This window comes from Oryzias latipes, chromosome 11, assembly GCF_053564925.1.
Source record: "Oryzias latipes strain Hd-rR chromosome 11, Olatipes_Hd-rR_3.1".
Taxonomy (NCBI): domain Eukaryota; kingdom Metazoa; phylum Chordata; class Actinopteri; order Beloniformes; family Adrianichthyidae; genus Oryzias; species Oryzias latipes.
Window position 1 is genome coordinate 6,270,263 of NC_136247.1, and position 21,709 is coordinate 6,291,971.

Below are 21,709 nucleotides of genomic sequence, written 5' to 3' on the forward strand. Positions count from 1 at the left end.
GTATTTGGATTTGTGCACTTAATGTAGTTTTGAGTTTTAAATGCTGAGTAAATAAATCAAAACTTTTGGTTCTGTGCTGCATGATAATTATTTACTTTCACCTATTTTTTGGTTAGCTTCAGAGAAATTAAAGACAAAAGTCTTTTCAGCCTGCAATCCCACGACATTTTATTTAGTATTCAATTTTTTTATATCTTCAATTTTAGTATCTTATAAAGTAATCTTTAGATTTAATTAGTGTAAACCTAAAGACAGAGTTAAGCTGACCAATGAGAGATCCTACAGAGGTGTTGGAACAAATCCGTGCAGGAAATGCACAATCCTACCCTTAACAGAAAAGTAATGTCTCCTTGGAAGAAATTTTGTATAACTTTGTTTGGGTGTCTGTGTCTTAGGTTGTTTCAAGGTAAAGAGTAGAAAATTATGGTACTCAAGGTAATAACATGCTGAATAAATGTGGCTAAAACTTGAATTCAAGAGTCCAACAGCCAATCAGTTTAATGAAAAGCAAACAGCAGTGGAGAAAAATGCAATCTGGCTCCAATAAAATACAAATATACAATGATAACATACCTACAGTTTAATTTCAATATGTTGCAAATATACAATTCAAACAAACCTGCAGAGTTTCCATCTACACAATCCAAACCAGTAAGGAGTCTATATACACAAACATCAGTTTGATACTAGCATTTAGGGAAAAAACAAAACACAGGAATGCCAACAAGTGTTCAGTTATAAACAAGAACAGCCGTACTGTGCGCTGTATTGGCACATGCAAATGAAGAGAAGGTCATGCAGCAGGTGAACATGGGGATCAGAGAGGACAAATCTACATTTATCCCACGTTTTGGGTTTGCATGGAGGAGTATTTTGGCAAGGCGTGATTCTTTCATTTTGCTCACACCCTTTAAAAGTAGAAAAAAATTGATTTCCAAAATAAATAAAAGCCTTTTTTTTTATTATCAAGAACTAAAAACAAATAAGTTGCTCTTTACTTCAGTACACCACAGGAAAGCGTGAAAACAAAGAGACATAAATAATTGCAGAGAAAAGATTTGTTTAAAAGATTACATTAGAATACTTAAATTAACTTCACTCTGGTGAAACAAATGTTTATCATAAACATCTAACATTCTTATGCCATTTGGACATCTAGACTCGAGAAGCAACAGAAACACAAAATCACTCCACTGTCCTTTCAGAGGTAGAAACGGGGAACTCTTAAATGAAAGTCACGCCGGCTACACAAGACTATGCCACAGGCTGGCTCATTAATCCCTTTAAACTGATTCTAGTCCACAAGTCTTCCTACTGGAAACTTTGAGACATCCAGTCCGTTTTGATGAAATTTAGACTCGGCAGGAAATGCACCAAACCATTGAAAAAGAACTAAATTAAATAAAGTCCCTCCTAGCTAACATCCACTAGCCTAAATATTCTGTTTATGTAACAGAGTAGAGGAAAGCTGGATATTTGAACGTGTCAAAGATGGAATCGCTCAGAAGTGCTCCTCTTTGCCTTTGGAGAACGGAAGTTGAGCTGAAAATTCTGTTGTGACCAGAATCACAGTGCAAAAGTATCCAGAGTGACCAAAGAAGCAGCGTTAGACTTCACCATGTACAGCTGTGGAAAGCAGACTAAAGGTTTTGCCTGTGGTGTATTTACATAGTCATACCACACACGTAGTAGTTTAATCAATGTAGTCATGCAGTTAGTTTACACCAGCAGGCTGCAATGTAAGACAAGTTAGCCAGAGAACAATAAATTAAAGTTTAGTGTTTGGAATGCTAACTTTTTCTCAGGCAAAGCTGGTTTTTGACGTCTCTGCAGGAAGCCCAGCCCCGAGGACTCAGTCTGCGCAAGACAAGGTGAACGATAGCTTGGCTGGTGAGGGACGTACAGAGATTTCTGTGACATTCCAGGCAGAGGAGGCCCTCCAGGCAACTCTGCAGTGCCACTGCAGCAACTTCAACAATTCCTGTGAACGTTTCTTTGCGTTTCATGCAAACGTCCGCAGACACAGACTGAAAAGAGACTTGCATGGGACCGGGACTGAAGCAAACCCTCCTGATCTTTTGCATTTGAAGAAAAAAAAGCTTTTGAAAAAGGACAGTGAACCTCAAATTTGAATGAGATTTGTTTTCCAGATGAAAAGTTTACATGTAGGTTAATTCTTTAGCATGTTAAATATATACTGCTTCAGGTTTTTCATTCAAACCTTTTTTAGATCAGAAAAAGGATGGATGCCAGACAGTGACACACTGTAACTTCATTACCCACAATACACTGGGACAGATTTTTTCTTTTGTTGCCAGGTTACCTTTTAAAGAAGAGAAAAGCATTTGTGATAAGACTATTGCAAACTGGAGTTTTATCTTATTTAAGTTTCCTGTAGTTCATTCAAGCAGCAAAAATGAATCCCAAAAGGTTTATTATGAGTGCATTCATGTGTGACAAAATAATGAGTGTATGATTATGTGATTTTGAGAAATGCATTTTTAAATAAATAAAAGACAAAACTCTTTTAAAGAGCCGTACAGCTCCTGCGTTTCAAAGGTGTGCAACTGTTAAATGTTGACAGTATGTCTAAAAAACAGTAATAAACAAATCCTTTGCAAAGTTTTTAAATGGAAAGTTTGCATAGAATACTAAATAAAGTTAGCAGTATATTTGAAAGTCTATAGCTGCTGTTGTGTTATGGAAAGCTGATGTTAGCAACAACAACCAAAAGAAAATAAAAAAGCCAACAAAATCCTGGAGGGACTGGCAGAGGGAAAAACCTGAACACAGATGATCACAGTCTGTCATCGGATGGCAACGTTTGCAACAGAGTAGAGAAATGGTGTCCCCCCCCTGCAGCTATATTTAACGACATGCTGCACTTGTTTCCATGTACGACTGTGAAGCATGAGAGGGAATGTGGGGAGACGTGAAACTGAGCGGAGGGACAGAACGCGACACGGAGACAGGAGGTCTTAGTCTGGCTCATGAAGTCTTGACGGTGGGAGCTCATTCACGGGAGCGACCCACGATAGCCAGGATGTAGAGGAAAATGTTAATGATGTCTGTGTAGAGGTTGAGAGCAGCGAAGATGTACTCCTCTGGACTCAGGGCCAGATTTTTGTTACCCAGAAGGAGCTGAGTGTCAACAGCCAAGAACTGTGGAGAGTAAAAATGAGAAAGTCAGACAAAATTCAAACATGTGAAAAGTGTGAAGAGATTTTCAGGAGGGTGGGGGTCATCTGTTGATAATATCATATGGAAAGATGAGTAAACTTACACAAGTGAAGAGCAGAGCCCCCAGTGAGGCATAGACTAAATGCATGATCTTGTTGCGAATGAAAATGCAGAGGATGGAGAAGATCATCAACACAATAAGGCACACAAACAGCACGCCACGACAGGAGGTGAAGTCGTACTTGGTCTGTTTTAAAAACACAAAAAGGAGACAAAATCAGTCAAAAGCATTTCGACTCCAAAAGAGAATTTAGCAAGTCTTATTGCTTCAAACAGATGGAGTGGCGTATTTAAAAATAAAAACATTCAGACTTTTGCTTCAGTTCCTATTCAGTGACTATCCATTTGTGAGTGAAAGCATCAGCGTGGTGAACATTTGTGCATCCATACCTGCAACGAGAACAGGACGACGGTGAAACAGACCCCGGCGGTGATGCCCACAGCAATGATGACGGTCTCCGTGTCATAGAAACTAGCAATCATGCCCACCATGTAGGACAAACTTAGGGTCAGTATGCCCTATAAGAAAGAAAATCAAGAAGGGGAAGAGAAATCTCTCAATAGATGTTAAAAAGATTTTTAACAGCAGCTCTGAAGAGATTAATGCATTCGGTTTTTAATCTTTGCAGTTTTAGAAAGCTGTGTCTTACCAGAGCGATAAAGTTTCCTGGGTATTTGCGGCGGAAGTCTCCACAGCAGCTTAAAGCGATGAGACACACCAGGAAGGAGGCGTAGGACGTGTAGTATACCCATGGGTTACGCCGCACAAAGATCTTTGCATCGTCACTAAAGGTGAAGATGGCAACGAAGGAAAAAGTGACCACAAGCTGAACGGTGAGGACCAAGAAGACCTGATGGACGAAGAAAAAAAGAGAAACCGTTCATGAAAGATGAAGAATCGAGAGTTTTTGGCTTAACTGTGCATTTCACTCACTTTTCTGATGAAAGCCCGCCGGACCGTCTTGTCCTCAAGACCTCCAATTTTAAATTCATCGTTGTCTCCATATGAAGGAGGACCATCGTCATGGTAGGCAGGGCTGTCTGCAGGTACCCCTGAATACAAATAATGTTTACTAAACTTAAACATATGAATAAACATTTATTATACACATTTGGTGAGAAAATACAAAGAAAGGTACAGCATTTTTGGATCATTGCTGTCATTTGTCATATCTTGCACTAGGACGCTTTTCCTAAACGCCAGCATGACTTTTTAAATGTTATTTTTCATCAAAAAAAAATTATTGAAGAGCAGCTCACCCATGGGGTCAACAGGAAAACCTGGTTGTCCAAATCCCTGCTGATAAGGCCCCTGAGGGTAGGGCATCTGAGGGAACCCCATTGGAGGGTACGGGCCCGGGGCAAAGCCTGGACCGGCCTGAGGGAAGCCCGGCTGTCCGTAACTGCCTGCTGGTGGGTATGGTCCCCCTGTGGCTTGGCTGTAGTTGGGAGGGGGCATGCCAAACCCAGGCTGAGGGGGTCCATAGTAATTCGGGTTAGGAGGCTGGTTGCCTTCACCCATTACGGGGTATCCACTTTTGTCGTGAGACATGGCGTGGAGAGATTCAGGGGGAACTTTCTGTAAAGAAGACAGCAGGCTATGGTAAGTAACTTTTTCAAAGCATCCATGGGATCGTCAAAAACTAAAGACGAGGCTTTGATGAGTTTTGACTTGTGAATAATGCAGATACAAGTGTACATTTTTACCGTTAACCTCTTCAAATAACTCAAACTATAAATTAATTTTATAAAGCCTAAAAAAAAAAAAAACTAAAACAGTATATATAATAAAATGCAGCAATCCCTTCCCCAGTTCAACAGTGCTATAATGCACTGAATGCTTCAGAAGTGCAGACTCATCCTCCTGCTGATCCAATGACACACATGGAGTCTTGTGAGAGCTGATGTTCAAACCTCACAATCATCTTGCAAAGGCTTTCTTTGCAAATCTCATCAACAGCACCTGACATCAGGATTTAGAAGAAATCTCTGTGTGACAGTAACAAGGATGAAGACAGATGTAGTCTTTGGACTTTTTACGTCACACTGCACCGCCACTCATCAGGATTATGTCAACTACATTAATGAATGGGCCAAAGGAAACTTCTAGAAACAAAATCAACCATCTGCAGATGCAGACTAAACCTTGTCATTTTTTTTCATTTTTTTTTTTTTAAAAATCATGGATGCCTTATCTTTTGGGCTGAAAGCAAAATCTCCAATAGTATGGGGGTCCACACTGTAACAACAGCTTGTTTGTTTTAGAAGAAACTATAAATGATAAAAGGTAGGCCTGCACAATAAATCGCAAATGTATCGTTGTCGCCATATCAAGAGTGCAATATGCATATCGCAAAAGACGGCAAAAATCACAAGAAATGGTTACTTGAAATGTACTAAAACAATCTTATGGCAGCTTGAAGTAATTAGAATCAAATAAATCAATTTATGCATTTGCCCAATCGGATGAAGCCTTTTTATGTTAGACGCTCGCCTCCCATGTAGACTAGTTCCATCTTGAGTATAACTTAACGGATGTGGACTCTTATTTAAATTAAACTGTAGTGAAATGAAAATTATGTTTTTGTTTTTTTACCATTTGTTCAAATATCTCAAGTTATATTGTCATGGCAATATTGAATACTAATATCGCAAGTTTTCCTCACATCGTGCAGCCCTAATAAAAGGTTATATTAGGGTTTCAGACCAACGCCTCAAAATGGCCCGCTGCATTTCACCAAGACAACACAAAGCAACAGACTGCAGCATGTTTTTGTTCTGGATGCAGAATTGGCTCCTCTGTAGTCAAGATCTGTAACCCAATGCTCAAAAGAACACTCAGCACACCACTGAATGAAAAGGCAGGAGAGTACACATAAGCAGTTGCAAGTGTGTCCAGATAAGAGGCTACATACACCATGGTGAACAAGTGTATCCAGATTATTGAGACATTCAAACACACTTCTTTAGTACAAAAGCGTGAAGCTTGTAATGAGTGTAATGTAATGAGGCAATTGGTTCATGTTTATAAGTTGGGTGTTGTTTTCTGAAATTTAAAGACTTTCAACATGCAGCGTAGACTCAATTAGCAATGCAATACAGTGAATTTCACAGCAGTTTCTTCGTAAACTGGTCTGGTTGTGGATTTTTTTTTCCTCAACCAAAACCAGTACCAGAATATCTGTAAAAACAGACATTCAAGCAGCAACCCAGCTGTCAAAATATGCGTCAGCATGCTGATTTCCAGGCTATTTCACTGTAAATGATCATTTGATCCAATCATCTATGCATAACAGAAGCCAGAAATAGACAGAATGGTTTTCTAACTAGGCCTGGATTGAATGGAAGCTCTAGGCAAGAAAGCAAAAATGCTGATTTGCCACATGCTGGCTTTAAAAAAGAAAAAGAAAAAAAAAGGAAAAAAGCTGTTTTTTAGTGGTGCATCATACTATAGTATTTTTTTCAACAACAGCAGAAAGCCTGCGCATGTCGGGTAAGGAAGAACATTGAATTTGATATAAAACAAAACTTCATTTTGAAATCAAAACAGCAGGAATGTTTACCATCAAAACCCCTTTTTGCTCCAGTTAATGCAGTCAGACTTTAGTGCACTTCATGATCTCCATCTGCGCCTCCGTGGGACAGTGCAACAGTGCAGTGAGATACTGCAGACAACCACGGCGGCGGTGCCTGATGCCACTATTCGTTAAGATCATAACAGATTATGATCATGATTATCCATGGAGCCAAATCCCTCCTTAGACGATACAAGCTTGTGCAGGCTATGTGAAAGACTACAGACAAACACTATTGGAAAAATCCAGCTGTCCACGCACGATTACCCTTAAAAATGTCCACATTTGCAAGTAAAGTACTCCATCATAGCCAGAGTTTAGATTACAGATCTTGATACAATCAATTGTGTGTTTCCTTTCCTAAAACCTTAGCTCAGGTGGTTTGTTGAATTAAATAAAACTAGAAATACTTTAAAAAGAAGAGAGCAGAAACTGAAAAGAAGAAAGAAAAAAAGTTTCAATACAAATAATTTTTAGTTCATAACCAATTAAAGAAATACTTCAAAATAAAGTTTAAGGTCTATTGGCAAGTGTTCTTCTCAGTGGTTTTTAAATTTGGATTGTGCAGTTTTTAACCCAAACTTTTATTTATGTTTAAACTATCCTTTTTCCAGGACATAGTTTCTGCAGACCTGCAGGAATTCATCAGAAATTTGCCTCCAATGTTAGTCGGGGCCTATTGCTGCGGTAGTAAGGCTCCGCTCATTTCCCATCATCTCTTTGTTTACACTTTCTCCTGCTGGCTTACAGTCCCTCACAACCCCAAGCTAATAACATTAGCGGAGCATCAAAAATAGCAGGCAATATTGGAGGTGTACAGTTTTGAGCCAGATGCCAGCTTAGACGAGGTAAACAAAGATGTAGACTACATGGATCTAGCCATCTACAAGCAGGGAGGATGTGGCCCGCCGACAGTAGCACCTAAGCCACAAACAATCATTTTTTGTCTGCTCCTAAATTGACGATTTGAATAAAATAAAAACTCCGAAATGCAATTTTTTTCCTTTTATTTGTCCTCCATCATCAGAAAATGCTATAAGAATCACTGTATTTTGAGTTTTTTTCTCATAATTATATAAATATAATAAATACAAAGTAGAACACAGTTTAGAGAGTGGAATGTGATCAGGCTTTAAAATAGAGCTTTCTTTTACATTACTAGTTTAAAAATAATGAATAAGTATTTATTTGACTGGGAATTTCATTAAATTAGTTGTGCTGGTGTTAACAAGGGGCCCAAACATAATACTAAAGTCAGTTTAGGTTGTCTGTACATGAAGGGTTTGAGATTCTTAATCCTCTTTGGAACAAAACTCCCATGCTGTGGATAAAACAGAGCAAAGGTCCCGGGCCTCGACCCAAAGACATCACTGCGGGAATTAGGTCAAAGACAGGGATTGAACCATCAACTGCCTGGAAGAGATAAGCTAACACAACCAGGCCACCACAGTACCTCAACAGCAAGAGGACACAATATTAGAACACCCCCCCCCCCCCCCCCCAAAAAAAAAGTACATATCTGTAGTAATAAGTGTGGTAAGTGATTAATAAGAATGAAGATGTCCTGATCAGATGGCGACAAATATCTATCCATCTATGAAATAAAAAAATAAATGTACCATGTATTTGGCATTAAATACGGCTAAAACAAAAAGAACATCAAGAAAACCAGCGTGACGACTGACAAAGACCCGGATGTTAGAGTGTTGTGACCAACATGTGACCACATGATTTTTCTGTTTATGATAAAAATATAAAGTCACCAACATTAAGTAAAAAAATCTAACTCTTTACTGGAATCCCTAAAGCCTCAAAATACACAGTTAATAAAAGGTTGTTGTTGTTTTTTTTGTGTGTGTTTTGAGGCTTTAGGCCATATGTTTTATTAATGCCAGTAAATCTGTGCTTACACTTCACACAGACGTAGTCAGGCTTGAAATATTATAGCGACCGCAACGACGTCAGCTGCTCTAATAATGTCATAACCTGCTGAGTAACATCCGTGACAGACACCTGCCCCTTGCGCTTTTGTAAGACTGGCTCTAAATGTCAACAAACCAGCTGCAGATAAACTGAAATGGTGTTGGAATGTTCCGGATCATGGGTAGGAAATATCAAACGGTGCCGCAGGGAGCAGAAATGTATCTAAATGATAAGAACTTGCCCTTTAAGATTGCAGGGAGCATGTAGTTTAGATTATACAAAAAAATAATTAAAATAAATAAATAAAATAATTGGTGGTGAGCTACTTCACAGGAAAACATCACGATTGGATTCTAAAAAAAAAAAAAAAAAAAAAGTGTAAATTTTGTGGTGTGTTTGTTAATCATAGGAAATCATAACCTCTACACAGGAATCATAACAAATATGTCAGAATGCGTATTTTTTGAACCCTCAATAAAACAATGGCCTATGCATGGATATAATAATATTTTTTTAAAAAGTAGATATGAGGATATTGTAAATAAAAGGTATACCACATGTATCCTTAAAGAAAACGTTGTTGTGCAATAAAATGACTGAAAGACAGCTTATGTCACGTTGTGATATGACTCAGGTTAAACTCGCACAAAAATGTAACACAACGCATTTTGGGCTGGAAAATATTGACAAACATTTTCAGCATCAAGGGAAGGTGTGGATTTGCAGAGTGAACCCCCCCCCCCCCCCCCCCTCCAGCACACGCCATGTTGGATCTATTTTTGCCTCTTAGACATATATCTATATGACTTGCTGCACCCCCTATGTTTAAATGGCGCAATGTTTGTCGGCTTAAGAAAATGTCCCGTGTGTTTCTTTCAGCCCCCAACGGCTCCGTTAGAGCCGTAGTTTTAGGCGTTTAGGAGGTGTAACGCTCCCATTTTGTTACGCTAGGCAGCCCTATGACAGGCTGAAGGCTTTTTTACTCGACGCTCTAGCAACATAAAAAAATCCCTAGGGATGAAAAGATTAGAACAAATACACTCAATATAATTCGTACAGAAAAGAAAAAAAGCCCACAAAATCCTTACCTTAAATTAAAGTGCCAGTTGGCACGCGCCGCGGACGACCTCCTTCGTCTCTGAAATGGTTACGAGTGGTCAGCGAATGTTTGGGAAATGTCCGCTTTAAAGTCAGTTTTGCCTGACTATGAGGAGCAAAAACAAATTCCAACACGCTATTATTAGATTGACTAAAAAGAACGATGGAGTCACAGCAAGTAAACACAAATCTAGAAATATCTAGAATAGACCTAGAAAGTCCTTTATATGCATAACACGAGTCACGTGGTTCGGTTACTGGCCATTACGTCAGAACGAGCGACAGTACAGGATTATGAATTGTTCACACTCGGAGGCTACACAAGTATTTTTTAGTATACAATTTACAATAATAAATTATGTTTAAGAAAATTAAACAAATGTGACGTGAAGTTGCTGTTGTAAATGTCAATACACAGCAGCATTTGCTAATTTATTTTGAAAATATTTGGTTCACATTATTAAATATCTTTTTCAAAAAGCGAATAATTAGCTGGGAACCCATGATTTTCCACATTTTGGAACGACTCTTTGCAAAAAGTAGTACACCTGAAGATTATTTTATTAAATGTACTTGAGTTTAGCAACTATAGGCTACTGCAGTGCATGTAGATGTAGTGTAGGAAGTACCAAACTGAAAGCGTCTTCAGACTTAATAGGAATATTTGAAATTTACTATATAAAGATAGTATAAAAAAGTAAACTTTAAGTATACCGCCTCCCTTTGTAGACTAATGTACTTGGATTACACTTAAATAGACTGATTTTTTTGTACGTTGTGCAACAATCAAACACCTAACTCTTTGGCTGCTGACAAGTTTTTTCACATTTCAGCATTCATGCTTTGCATAACTTTAGCTTTTTAGCCAAAAACCCCAAAAACTTTAAAGCCACATCCCTGTGTCGTCCAGGCTAGATCTTATGTTGCTTCATATAGCAAGGATTGATGGTTGCTGGCATCAGAAAACTTCCTTGATTCTTTGGGAAAATATATAGTATTCAGCAGTTATTCAGTTTATTCAAAATGTCTGTACTTTAGAGCTCAACACAATCCAATATACCTAAATATACGTCATCCTTAAAGACCAACTCCAATGAAATTAATGCTTTTGGTGTCATACTGGAGGATATAGATTAAGAAAATTAAGGTCAAAGATGCAAAATTGAGTTGTTTTTCAGTTGTTTTGTTATTCAGATTGCTGTAATTCCGGAGCAGTCAAAAAATGCACTTTGAAAAAGCCTGTAGCAGTTACATAGACGCTGCAGTCAGCGGGCCACAAACTCCCTGCTAAGCCCCATTATGGTGCACCCACTTGCAGACAAATAGATCCATGCACGTCTTTGTTTTCCTCGTCTGAGCTGGAATCTGGATCTTAACTGTGTGGCTGGACAGCTCCAATATTGCTCACCATTTTTGTTAGGTTGGGGTGTGAGAAGTTGTAACATAGCGGGACAGTGTGTAAACAGATGGATGACAGGAAGACAGGGCGGGCTTACTCTGCACCAGCAGTCCCGCCCACATCTTAGACGCAAAATTCTGATGAACTCCTGCCGCTCTGCAGAAACTGTCCAAGAAAAAGACAGTTTTTTAGTTTGTTTGTTTGTTTTGGCTAAAAACAGCATAATCATAATTAAAAGACCACTGGGAACAATTTCACAAAAGAACATCGAAGAGAGACTTTAAATTAGGTCCCACAGCAGGAAAGTTTCCTATTTCAATATCCATGGCAATTGGTTCATGACTAGAAAAAGAAACAGAAAAGTTTCAGAAGAGTTCAGATATAAAAATTAACAACCACAGAGACAGAATAAGAGTGTTAAACTGAGGCATAGCAGTATCTGCTAAAATTAGTTGCATACTACTTCCTCCCAGAACCATAAAAAATGTTATTAGGAGTTTTTCCAATTTTTGTTCGGATAAATAGGAAGCAATGTAATAAAAAAGGCATCAAGCCTTATTTCCTGCATTGTGATCAAGAGCCTGGCATTTTATGTACCCTCTTTGGTAAAAGCAGGAGAGCAAGCCTTCAACACGGTGAGAGAAAGAACACAAATGCGGAGAACACATTTGGGACTTTAACTTTAAATTTAATTTTTAATATGTGGGTGCCAACAACAAAATCCAGCCACTTAAAATATGTGCAAGAAATGCAGCAATGTGTATCTTCTCTTCTCCCGCACCTGAGCTATTGTGTGCGCTCCTGGGCTGTTGTGACAACGCAGTGGCTCCTTAATTCAAACAGAATGAATTTTTGTGACAGTTTGATTGACAGCGATCAACAGGAGAAATACTCAGAAATCCCAAAATGAAATGATTTCTTATTAAATTTGCAGGCTGCACCTTGAAAATACTGTGCTGTTTTGCTTTGCCGCTGAGGTTGTTTATAATTTTCACAACAGGAGTCATTATATGTCCAGAGCCAATCACTTCCGCACATAAGGCCTGCTGGTGAATGAAGCAGCAGTAATGCAGACATTTTGGAAAGTCTGGGTCAGCTTTACAGTGAGTGATGAAACCTGTTTGTTTATTGATCATAGCAGGAGCCCCGTCTGCAGGCATGGCTACCAGCTTTACTAATGGTACCTTTTTCTGCACAAAAACTCCTTCACGTGTTATACATTTCAACTTCTCTTGTACTTGTCTGTAAGGGCAGTTGTGTCAAGAGTTCTTCTCTTGATGTTAAAAGAAACCAACAGCTGCGCTGTACTGCTGCTTTCCACAGACTCATCACACTCGATGCGAAACCACCAGCACTTTGCAATATCCCGGTCCAGCTAATTGGCCAAGTTATCAAACATAGCTGACACTGGTCTAGATGTAGTAGTGGAAATTAGATCACTTCCATTTTTTCATCCTTAGGTACAGTGTTAGTAATTATCATCATTGCTTGATTGACAATTTCTTAATCTGAAAATGCCTTCTTCTTGATGAGAAAATGAGCGGGTCTGAACGAAGCTTCGGTTAAAGAAATTTTTTTCATGCTATATGCAAAAGTCTCTGTCCTTAAAGCCAACAGATTACAGCCCCCCCCCCCCCCCCACCTACTGGCTGCTGTCATGTTAACTGTAGCTCGCAGCTCCAGAATGCAGAAGGAAGTATGACATGAAAAAGCTTAAGCAGGGTGTTTCTCGAGGGGCGGTCGCCCGTGTCAGGCGGTCGCACGTGCTCGGGCCCGCTAAATGCTACTTGTAGCTTTAATTAAATTTGTTCTCTGCATAAGAAAATGCCACACGTGTGTCAATAACTCAAAAAACATGATTTTTAATCGGGGGGGGGGGGGGGGACTTTAAATTGGAAGGCTTTTACATCAAGAGCTGCTGTAGTAGAACATAGTCCTTTTGGTTTCTTTTAACTTTGTGTCATTAAAGTATTCAATATATACCAAAATCATCAAATGCAGTCCTTACTTGTAATATCTACTTAATTTTAGAAGTATTTTAATTCCTTGCTTCCCTCTATAAATCCAGATAAACCTGAATGCAAAAAACATAAAAAGAGACCAACATGCCGTGAAAATCCTTTGATATTTATTGCTGTTTTTGACTGGTATTACCTTAAAAAAAATCTAAAGACAATACAAAAATGTAGCTGCAGTGGTTTTTCTTTTAATAAAAATCATATAGTCTTGGATATGTATTTCTCATTACAATTTAAAAGAGTCTGGGTAAATTCTACACAGGATGGAACCAGTCATTTACCCACAAATTTATCTTCTTTCAGTGTGTTTGTCAAACACCAAACATCCTATAATGAAACATGTGATTTCCTTGGCTGTGCAACCACTGATAAGAGGGCAGTTAATGATGATAAGGCCGACTTCGAAGGAGACTGTCAAGTTCTGTCTTGTTGATAGTACCATAGGCTTGGGAGTAGCTGCCGAGTTTGGCTCGTGGGTCACCAGCAGCCAACACATTGCAGTTATTCTGGAAGACCTTTTTGCTGGGACGGTGCGGCGGCGGAGCCTCACGAACACGAGAGTTTGAGCTCTGGGTCCACACGAGAAAAAAACAAGAGTTGTTTGAGACAGTTATATTTTTCTAGTTCTTCAAATAATACTCCAAAATATTTTGATGAAATGTTTGCTTCCACTGACTAGCTGGGTTGATGTGATGTGCAGGCCAGCAGATAAAGACTTGTCCTCTTTGCGCACTAAAGAGTTTTTCTGTGTTTGGATTAGGGTGGAGGAGAAGGAGTGGTTGTGGGCCACAGGGGCTGAGCGACCACGCTGCAGAATCTGATCCATGGACTGGTGGACAGACAAACACAAAGGGGTTTTAAATAGAAAAACAAATGATAAGATCACAATAGAAATGGTGACTGGACTGAGCTCTATGGCTTACTGCACTAATATTGGGTCCCTCTGCTGGTAGTGTTGCTGTGGTTTCATTAGTAGTTTGTCCCGGTTGCTTCCTGCTGACTCTAGTAGAGTGATCATGATGAGGAGCACCAACTAGATTTTGAGTAGAAGAATTTGTGCAGGGAAAATAACAGCATTTCATTTGGCATTAGGAAATGTGCAGACAGACATTTTTAAATTGAGCTCTAACGTCTTGCAGAAGCTTTTGACTCATAGCGTCTTTATGAGCCATTTTTGCAAGATAAAATAATAACAATAGTAAAATTGTGTTACAAGAAAGTTTGGTAAGTTAAAAAAAACAGCAAATACAGTGGATCAAAGTATTACATTTCTATACCTGTATGAGTGATTGGATTATATGATGGTTTTCTGAAACCAGGGCGAGTTATTGGGCTTGTCTTCCCTAAAGTAGATTTGACGTTTGCTGCTTCAGCGTTAGTAACATCGGCGTTTAAATGCACATGCTTTTCCTGGTCGGCCTGCTTGCATGCTGGTTTCGCCTCCCGGTCACCATCTCTGTGGCTTTTCGCTGTCACCGGCTTCTTCTCTCCTCGTTCACTCTTGGCATTCGGCTTCCCCGGACTGCTGACACAGCCTACAGCCTGTGGCAACTTCAGCATTGCGTTTTTGCTCTTCCACTCCAGCATCATCTGCATTTTAAAGTGAACAGTTAGTGGCTTTTATTGTTGTTTAAAATAAATTAAAAAAACCTTGGGATAAAAATGCATCACATTTTTATCGACCACAGCAAACTGTTAAAATTTTATCCGTTGTCGTGTTTTTTTTTTCACCTCATAAAGTTTGTTGCGGTATTGAACCACTGATAACTGTACATCATCATCCACTGGCAGAACAACATCATAGTTGAGACTGGGCTCTTTAGCTGGATTGTGAAACCTTAAGAATAAAAAAACACTGTGTTGTAGCCAGATAATAACATCTTAGGAAATACATAATTAAGTGTTGCTAATCTAATGTAAATTTGTCAAATATATAAAAATAAACAATGTAAAGAGAAAAATCTTCCACACAAAACTGTTTTAATAAAGACAAAAACAAATGTGTTTGATAATGTTTCTGTTGTTTTTATTGCATTTATATGGCAACTTGTGTTGTACTAAAAGCCAAATTAACCCAAATATCCCTAATACCTGGCTACATATGGATGCTGGAGGGCTTGTTCTGCAGTCAGCCGCTTCTCTGGGTTAAAAACTAGTAAACTTTTCACGAGGTTGAGAGCATCATGAGGCACAGACGGTGGAAGAAGATCCTCCAAAGGCACCTGTGGTCTAGAGAAGGGGAATAACGTCAGAAAGGATACTCCTTATTTTGATGTGTTTTATTGACAATAATGTTTCTGCTGAGGTGTAATGTCCCTTCCTAATCTGAATATTTCAACGTATGCTATTATCTAAACGAGGTAGTCTGATTATGCTGTCATTGCTGTTTGCAGTTATCCTATGCTGCATCACTGAAATACTGCAGTGATCATTCTGCTCCCAGAACAATCTAACTTCCCCTTGCATGCTTAGATGATCCATTGTTTTTTAGTGGATTGATGGAAATGAATCACTATCATTCCCCCAAAATGGCTCTTTGCCAGCAATAATAGGGTCAGTAGGAGACCAAGCACAAACTGGGGAGAGTTTTGACAGAACAATTATGTTTTTAGAGTGAAAGCCAAGACAGAAAGAAAAAGATTGCCTTACTTTAACAGCATTCTCTGAATGACAGACGACCCGTATTCTGATTTGATAGCAAACATATCTGAAAATGTAAAAAGTGTGTGAATTAACAAAAGCAAAGGCTTAAAGTTTGGTTATGAATAATTCTAATTAAATCTGACAGATCTGGTTACCATCTGGGCTGGGGTGAGGGATGGCACTCATGATCTTCTCTATTTGGTTGATGGTGGATGTTCCGGGAAAAAGGGCTTTCCCCAGCAGCATCTCTCCCAGGACACAGCCAAGGCTCCACATGTCCACTCCCTTAGTGTACCTTTGAATGTTAAAAAGGTAAGTATTCTCAAAAGTACTGCAAACTTTAAACAGAGTAGGAGGAGATGGCATTTATGAGATCAGGATGCAGGTAACTGAATACCTTGTGACATGCATTGTCTGTGGTTTGAGAGGCAGATATGGAACATTTTTTTAGGAATCTTGTTGCGCAGCTGCATAAAAACTTATTGTTTCAATACAAATTACCAAATACAAATGGTTTTTCTTGTTGCAAAAAATTACACAAATAGACAATCGATAACATTAGACTAACAAAACATGGATTAAAAAACATCAGACACATGCATTTAACCACTATTTAAAAAAGATAGTGCTTTCATTTGCACTGTAATTAGTTATTCACTATGGTGTCAGTGAAAAAGAAATACTTTTTTTGTTGTTGTGGATAAACAGAGTAAATAAATACAAATCTTTCTTTGAATTTCACAGATCTAGAAGTGTAAACGTCACAGCAATCTCAGTTTTAGGGAACCATAAACTGCAAACCAGAGTGAACAATAAGTGGACGGCAATGTTTGTCTAGTACGAAGAAAAGAAATGTGAAAGTAGCATCATAGAGCATAGAAGCACAAAGCTTCAGATACCTTCTTTCTAATTGTAAATCTCTCCAAACCACTTTCCTTTTAATTTGAAATAGGTTTTGTTGATGTTTTTATTTTTTAAATCAATGTGACTTTGGCCAGGGGAAAGGTTCTGGCACACGCAGAAGATGAGGTCAGATTTTTTCACCACAGATGGACGTCAGAGCTGATACCTTGTGGATCCTAGCAGGATTTCAGGAGCTCGATACCAGCGAGTGGCCACGTACTCTGTCAGTGCTGGATTCACACTGTCTTCTTGCACCTGGTTGAGTGATCGAGCCAATCCAAAATCACACAACTTGACCACACAGTCAGTGTCCAGCAGCACATTAGAAGGCTTTGGAAATAAAAGACAAGAAAGAATATTCTAAAAAGCCACTAAAAATTTAAGATGTAAATTTTCTGACATCTAGGTGTAATTATGTCATTAAAAGAAAAAAAACTCTTTTTTTTTGAGTAAAACAAAATTAAGAAGTGATGGGGATCTTTGCATGTTCATTGGACTCAGTAAATGAAATTCCAGTTACATTAAGGAAGTGCAGATAAGAGCAATGGTCAACACGTTTCTTTAAAAAATTCAGCCAAAAACTATCAAACAAATAAATAATATTTAAACTAAAACAACTTCAAAATAAATTATAAGACAATTTGTATCAGAAATAAAGGGATTTCAGCTTTAGTGCACTTTGAATATTTAGAATCATGGACTAAATTTATTTCTAATGTTCTTTTGCATTTCGAGTTAAGTTATGACATCAGCTTTTCAATGGCAATTTTCATTCTTTTTATTTGAATACTGAATATAATCAAAATAGAATTATCTTTTACAGAGAAACACAGGAGTATGTCTGCATATTCCTCACCTTTTGGTCTCTGTGAATAACATTTCCTGAATGGAGGTATTTAATGGCTTTGAAGAGTTGGTACATCACATAACGCTTATGGATGTCCTTCAAGAGGGAGCCTTTCTTTATAACAGTGTGCAAGTCAGTATCTAAAAAAAAATCAGTTTGTATTAGTATTCAGTCTCAGCTAGCGGAGTAAATACAACCAATGGGAATGTTGCAAATAATAAAGACTTATAAAACACTAAAGCAACAGATTCTGTTGTGTGAAAACACGTACAAATACATAAAGTAACAGTAGTTTCTGCTTAAAAGCCTGGGGAACATTGAACAAAATGCTTCAGGCAGCAGGAGCTGCTCTGATCCTGCAGTATGGTCAGGTTTCAGTCTACACAGAGAAGGCTGAGCTGTGGACTCAGCAGTGCAGCATTGTCACCAGAAAACAGGCTGAGGGCCTCTTACAGACATGCACAAAATCCTTTCCCCTGGCAGTTATAGGCTGCTCCTCACACTGATGCATGTGTGAATGCACACTGTATGTTCAAACGTTGTTTAGCTGCTAACATTCACAGCACTCACCCATATACTCAAAGATGAGGTAAATGTCTTTGTCATTTTCTGCACGGAGGACGTTTATGAGTTTCACGATGTTGGGGTGATCTCCAAACTCCTGCAGAAAGATGATGGGCTTCAAAAACAGAAACTACTGAGCAAAAGAAAAAACTGACAGGCAACGAAAACCACAAGGTTAGACAAACAACTGGTAAAGCTGCAAGAGAGATTTTACAATGGTTGGTAGAAAATGTTTAATTAACTACAGGACTGGGGGTTTTCAGGAAGATAATAAACGCCAGATTAGAACCCAGTTGAGCTGCTAAAGGCCACGTGCATCTAAGTCAACTTCGTTTTTAGACATCAAACTATTTTTATAAGTAAAATTGATAAAAAATGTATTTTTCATTTATGTTAAAAAAAACTGTATTACAATTATGCTGCACTTTCTACGGTGGTAAGTTTGAGTTTAATAGTTTTATTTTTAATTTCAACCGTTTTTATGTTCAGATGACCTCCTTGACCTACTCCGTTGCAAAACTTTGTTAAAATCTTCTGAACTCAATTAGAAAAGATGCCAAAAACTAGTTCCAATTTTTAAATATTTAATTTCAGTGAGACGGTCAGATAAAAAAAGCCCTCCAAAAAACTGGCATTGCGTGTGTTTACTTTTCTGCTATGTGGTATTGAAGGCAGGCTTTTTATTCCTAAAACAACTTTTAATAAAAGTATGGTTATCAGCATTTTTCATTAGAAAAGCTAAAGGAAGAGCAATGAAGGTAAAAGTATTTTACTACCTGAAGAAACATTATTTCTCTGAACGTTCTCTGTAAAAAGAAAAAAAAAGAAATCATTAGATGAACTTGAAAAGAACTGTGCAAAAATATAAAGATATTTTTTAAAGGAAAAGGAAGAAAAAATGTTCAGAGTAGAACATCTTGCATTTATTGCATCTCAGAGATTCAAGTTAGGTCATTTAGGGAGATAAAAGAAAACTGCATAACAGAAAAGTGCAAATTCTTAATTTCAACAATATAATGACTGTTGGAACATAAATACTTAACATTGGAGGTAAAAAAAAGCAAAGAAAAAATTATCCAAATGATCATATTTAACAAGCTACACATTTTAGTTTATTTTACTTACAGCAGGAAAAACAGTAAACCCACCTGGGCGTCTGTGCTGTTTCTGAAGGCATCAAATATCTTTTTCACCGCCACAGTCTCCCCTGTCTTTCTGTCAACACCTTTCCATACAATCCCATATGCCTGAGAAAAAAGAGATTTTTTTTTCTTGGTGGCTTTTTGAAAAATGGCAAGCTCAGGATAATCTATTTGTACTAAACAATGTGCTTCAAAATCCTGTACCAGGATTATTTTTGAAGGAAGTATTAATTTCAAATATGCTTCTAAACTCAGGTTTTGTTTGTTCCCTGTGTTGGTATATGTTTCATGCTGAAAAATAATTTTCCAATGGGATCGGTGGCTTTCTTGGAACATGAGTCACTGACATAACACAGACCTTTTGTGCCGAGCAACGCAAGAAAGTGTTTTTAAATTTTAATCAGTTTTAATTTAGCTTAAATTACTCATTTCTTTTTTAAATTTTACTCTGTTTTTCTTTCTTTTTTGTCTCATGATTCAAACGCATTTATTTGCTGCTCTCTTTGCAGATATTCACTCTTCTGCCACAATTTTGTGCCTCTTTGTGGCGGTTTCACTCGCACCCGAGGCTTCAGACCAAAGATCACATTACTCTTTGGGGCCCTGGCCGTGTAATTGTTCCTGTAAGATATCTGAAACAGACGTTTATCTAAAATGTGCTACTGCAGAGTCTATTCTTCACCACAACCCTGTTTAAAAAGAAAGTTAACTTCTGATTATTTGTGTTTTAAATTTGCTTCTGGCTCAGACGATAGTGAAAGGAGACACATCAGGCTTCTTCAGGCATAAGTGAGGCACAGCATCAGGATACACTGTTATTCCAGTGAGGCCAGAGGATCGGCTTTACACTGGAGACCGTCAGGGAACTGTATACGGTCTCACCCGTGCTCCAGTAGGGCTGTCAAACATTTTTATGACTCTTTTAACAGTTGACTTGCAGTTTCATCCCTCAAAGCATGCATGCCACGTCTTCTCCACATGTCGTATAGAATCTGGTCAAACTGCTGTGTAACATGAGTCTCACTAAACACGGCTGATTAGCTTTTGTGGCAGGCAGGTCTATGTGCAGCTGGCTGCCCTAAAACAGAACAGCAGTTTGGGAATCTCCCGGGACGGACTATGGAAAAAAAAATAACTAGCAGCTTTTAGTCCTGTGCTAACCTCATGCTGCACGTGTGGAGAAAAACAAACATAGCTGGACCTAAAGAGGAGCGTCCACACTCATAAGTGGGTCTGCAAAGAGAAAGCTTGTCCTGCCAGAGTAAATAAAGCTCCCACTTACTGGTGTACACTGAAAACAACAAGCAGGCAGAGTGCAGAATTTCTTTCAAGCATATAAGATATATAGAAGTAGCAACAAAGTGATAATTTGTTCACAAATTATTGCAAAAGTTGAGAGAAATTGCAATGTGAAAAGAGTTGATTTCATTCATTTCATTCCATTCATTCTGTGGTCTGTTCTCTTCAAGCTGTAAAAATAATGACAGTATATTAAAATATTACTTATGTCAGTGTTTTGTTTTTAAAGTCACTCACCCCTTTACCGAGCCTCTTCTTGATGTCATATTTGTGGAAAATGTGCTCCTCCATCTCTGAGACATTTGCTGCTTCATATTTTTTGCTCATTTTGCAGCTTGACTCGTTTTTCTGTTCAAACACAGACCATCACCTGAAATAAATTCAAATAACACGAATTGACGAAACAAGTCTCGGGCGAAATGGTGTCCAAACAATAAAATAAAATACTTTCATCCAGGTGTTACCTGGTGATTCTGACAAAATCCTCTGTACGGTCAGCTTTACCTTCATTTAGCAAGAACGCCTCATACATTCATAATCTGGAGTTATTTTACTCAAGGTGAACTCTCTTCGCTGCTGCAAACACATGAAGCGCAGTTTTGTCCCTCGTTGACATGGCAACGAGTAGGCCGCCCATTGGTTCCGCGGTCCTTAAAGCAACCGCCGGATCTTTTAGAAGTTCCGTCTTTCGGCAACGTTGTCATGGAGACGTCGGGAAGGATGCTGCGTGATTGGCTGGAAAGCGGGGTCCATAAAATTGCCGCGTTCAAACTTCAGTGTTACTGAAAGAAATTAAATAATGTACGAAACACATGCAGTTAATTAGCCACAACTCTCAGAAATGAGCCTGCAGGTGCGGAATATTGCTAGTTTCTGTATCTGGGCAACTACTGATGTTGTGATTACTGAGTAAACAAGACACCAATTTGCATTTACCACCTTGCAAATTTCAAAGAAAAAGCACTAAGTACAGCTGGGACTTCGTGGTCCAAAATTGAATTAAAGGAACACTATTTATGCCTTCTTTTTTTTTTTATAAAGTGAACTGCAGATATTTT

General features: G+C 38.4%; 2 protein-coding genes across 3 annotated transcripts; both read right to left on the reverse strand.

Annotated features, from left to right (window-relative positions):
* Positions 1–484: 484 nt before the first annotated feature.
* On the reverse strand, positions 485–10,126 carry grinaa (glutamate receptor, ionotropic, N-methyl D-aspartate-associated protein 1a (glutamate binding)). Its single transcript, XM_004074221.5, has 7 exons — positions 9,827–10,126; positions 4,501–4,819; positions 4,175–4,293; positions 3,891–4,091; positions 3,631–3,759; positions 3,284–3,427; positions 485–3,162 (listed from the first exon to the last, which is right to left on the reverse strand). The coding sequence occupies exons 2-7, from the start codon at positions 4,790–4,792 to the stop codon at positions 3,013–3,015; spliced, it is 1,035 nt and encodes a 344-aa protein (XP_004074269.1). The 5' UTR covers positions 4,793–4,819; positions 9,827–10,126; the 3' UTR covers positions 485–3,012.
* A 3,215-nt stretch (positions 10,127–13,341) lies between these two features.
* mapk15 (mitogen-activated protein kinase 15) lies at positions 13,342–21,325 on the reverse strand. Of its 2 annotated transcripts, XM_078954592.1 has the most exons (16): positions 21,156–21,304; positions 20,889–21,021; positions 20,635–20,821; positions 19,359–19,457; positions 18,987–19,016; positions 18,217–18,307; positions 17,656–17,786; positions 16,966–17,129; positions 16,052–16,191; positions 15,903–15,960; positions 15,345–15,482; positions 14,985–15,090; positions 14,531–14,843; positions 14,177–14,286; positions 13,930–14,082; positions 13,342–13,822 (listed from the first exon to the last, which is right to left on the reverse strand). In XM_078954592.1, the coding sequence occupies exons 5-16, from the start codon at positions 18,996–18,998 to the stop codon at positions 13,634–13,636; spliced, it is 1,605 nt and encodes a 534-aa protein (XP_078810718.1). In that variant the 5' UTR covers positions 18,999–19,016; positions 19,359–19,457; positions 20,635–20,821; positions 20,889–21,021; positions 21,156–21,304; the 3' UTR covers positions 13,342–13,633. The 2 variants fall into 2 exon arrangements, with proteins under 2 accessions (XP_078810718.1, XP_004074268.1); XM_004074220.5 differs by lacking the exon at positions 20,635–20,821 and having other exon boundaries at positions 21,156–21,325.
* Positions 21,326–21,709: the final 384 nt, after the last annotated feature.

Coding starts and splice junctions, on each gene's coding strand:
- mapk15 (XM_004074220.5), bottom strand. CDS start 20,978: ATGAGCAAAAAATATGAAGCAGCAAATGTCTCAGAGATGGAGGAGCAC. Junction 19,458..20,888: donor AGAAGAGGCTCGGTAAAGGG/GTGAGTGACTTT, acceptor CTTTTTTCTCAG/GCATATGGGATTGTATGGAA. Junction 13,823..13,929: donor ACATCACATCAACCCAGCTA/GTCAGTGGAAGC, acceptor GTGTGGACCCAG/AGCTCAAACTCTCGTGTTCG.
- grinaa (XM_004074221.5), bottom strand. CDS start 4,792: ATGTCTCACGACAAAAGTGGATACCCCGTAATGGGTGAAGGCAACCAG. Junction 3,428..3,630: donor TCGTCCTGTTCTCGTTGCAG/GTATGGATGCAC, acceptor TTTTTAAAACAG/ACCAAGTACGACTTCACCTC. Junction 3,163..3,283: donor GGGCTCTGCTCTTCACTTGT/GTAAGTTTACTC, acceptor TACTCTCCACAG/TTCTTGGCTGTTGACACTCA.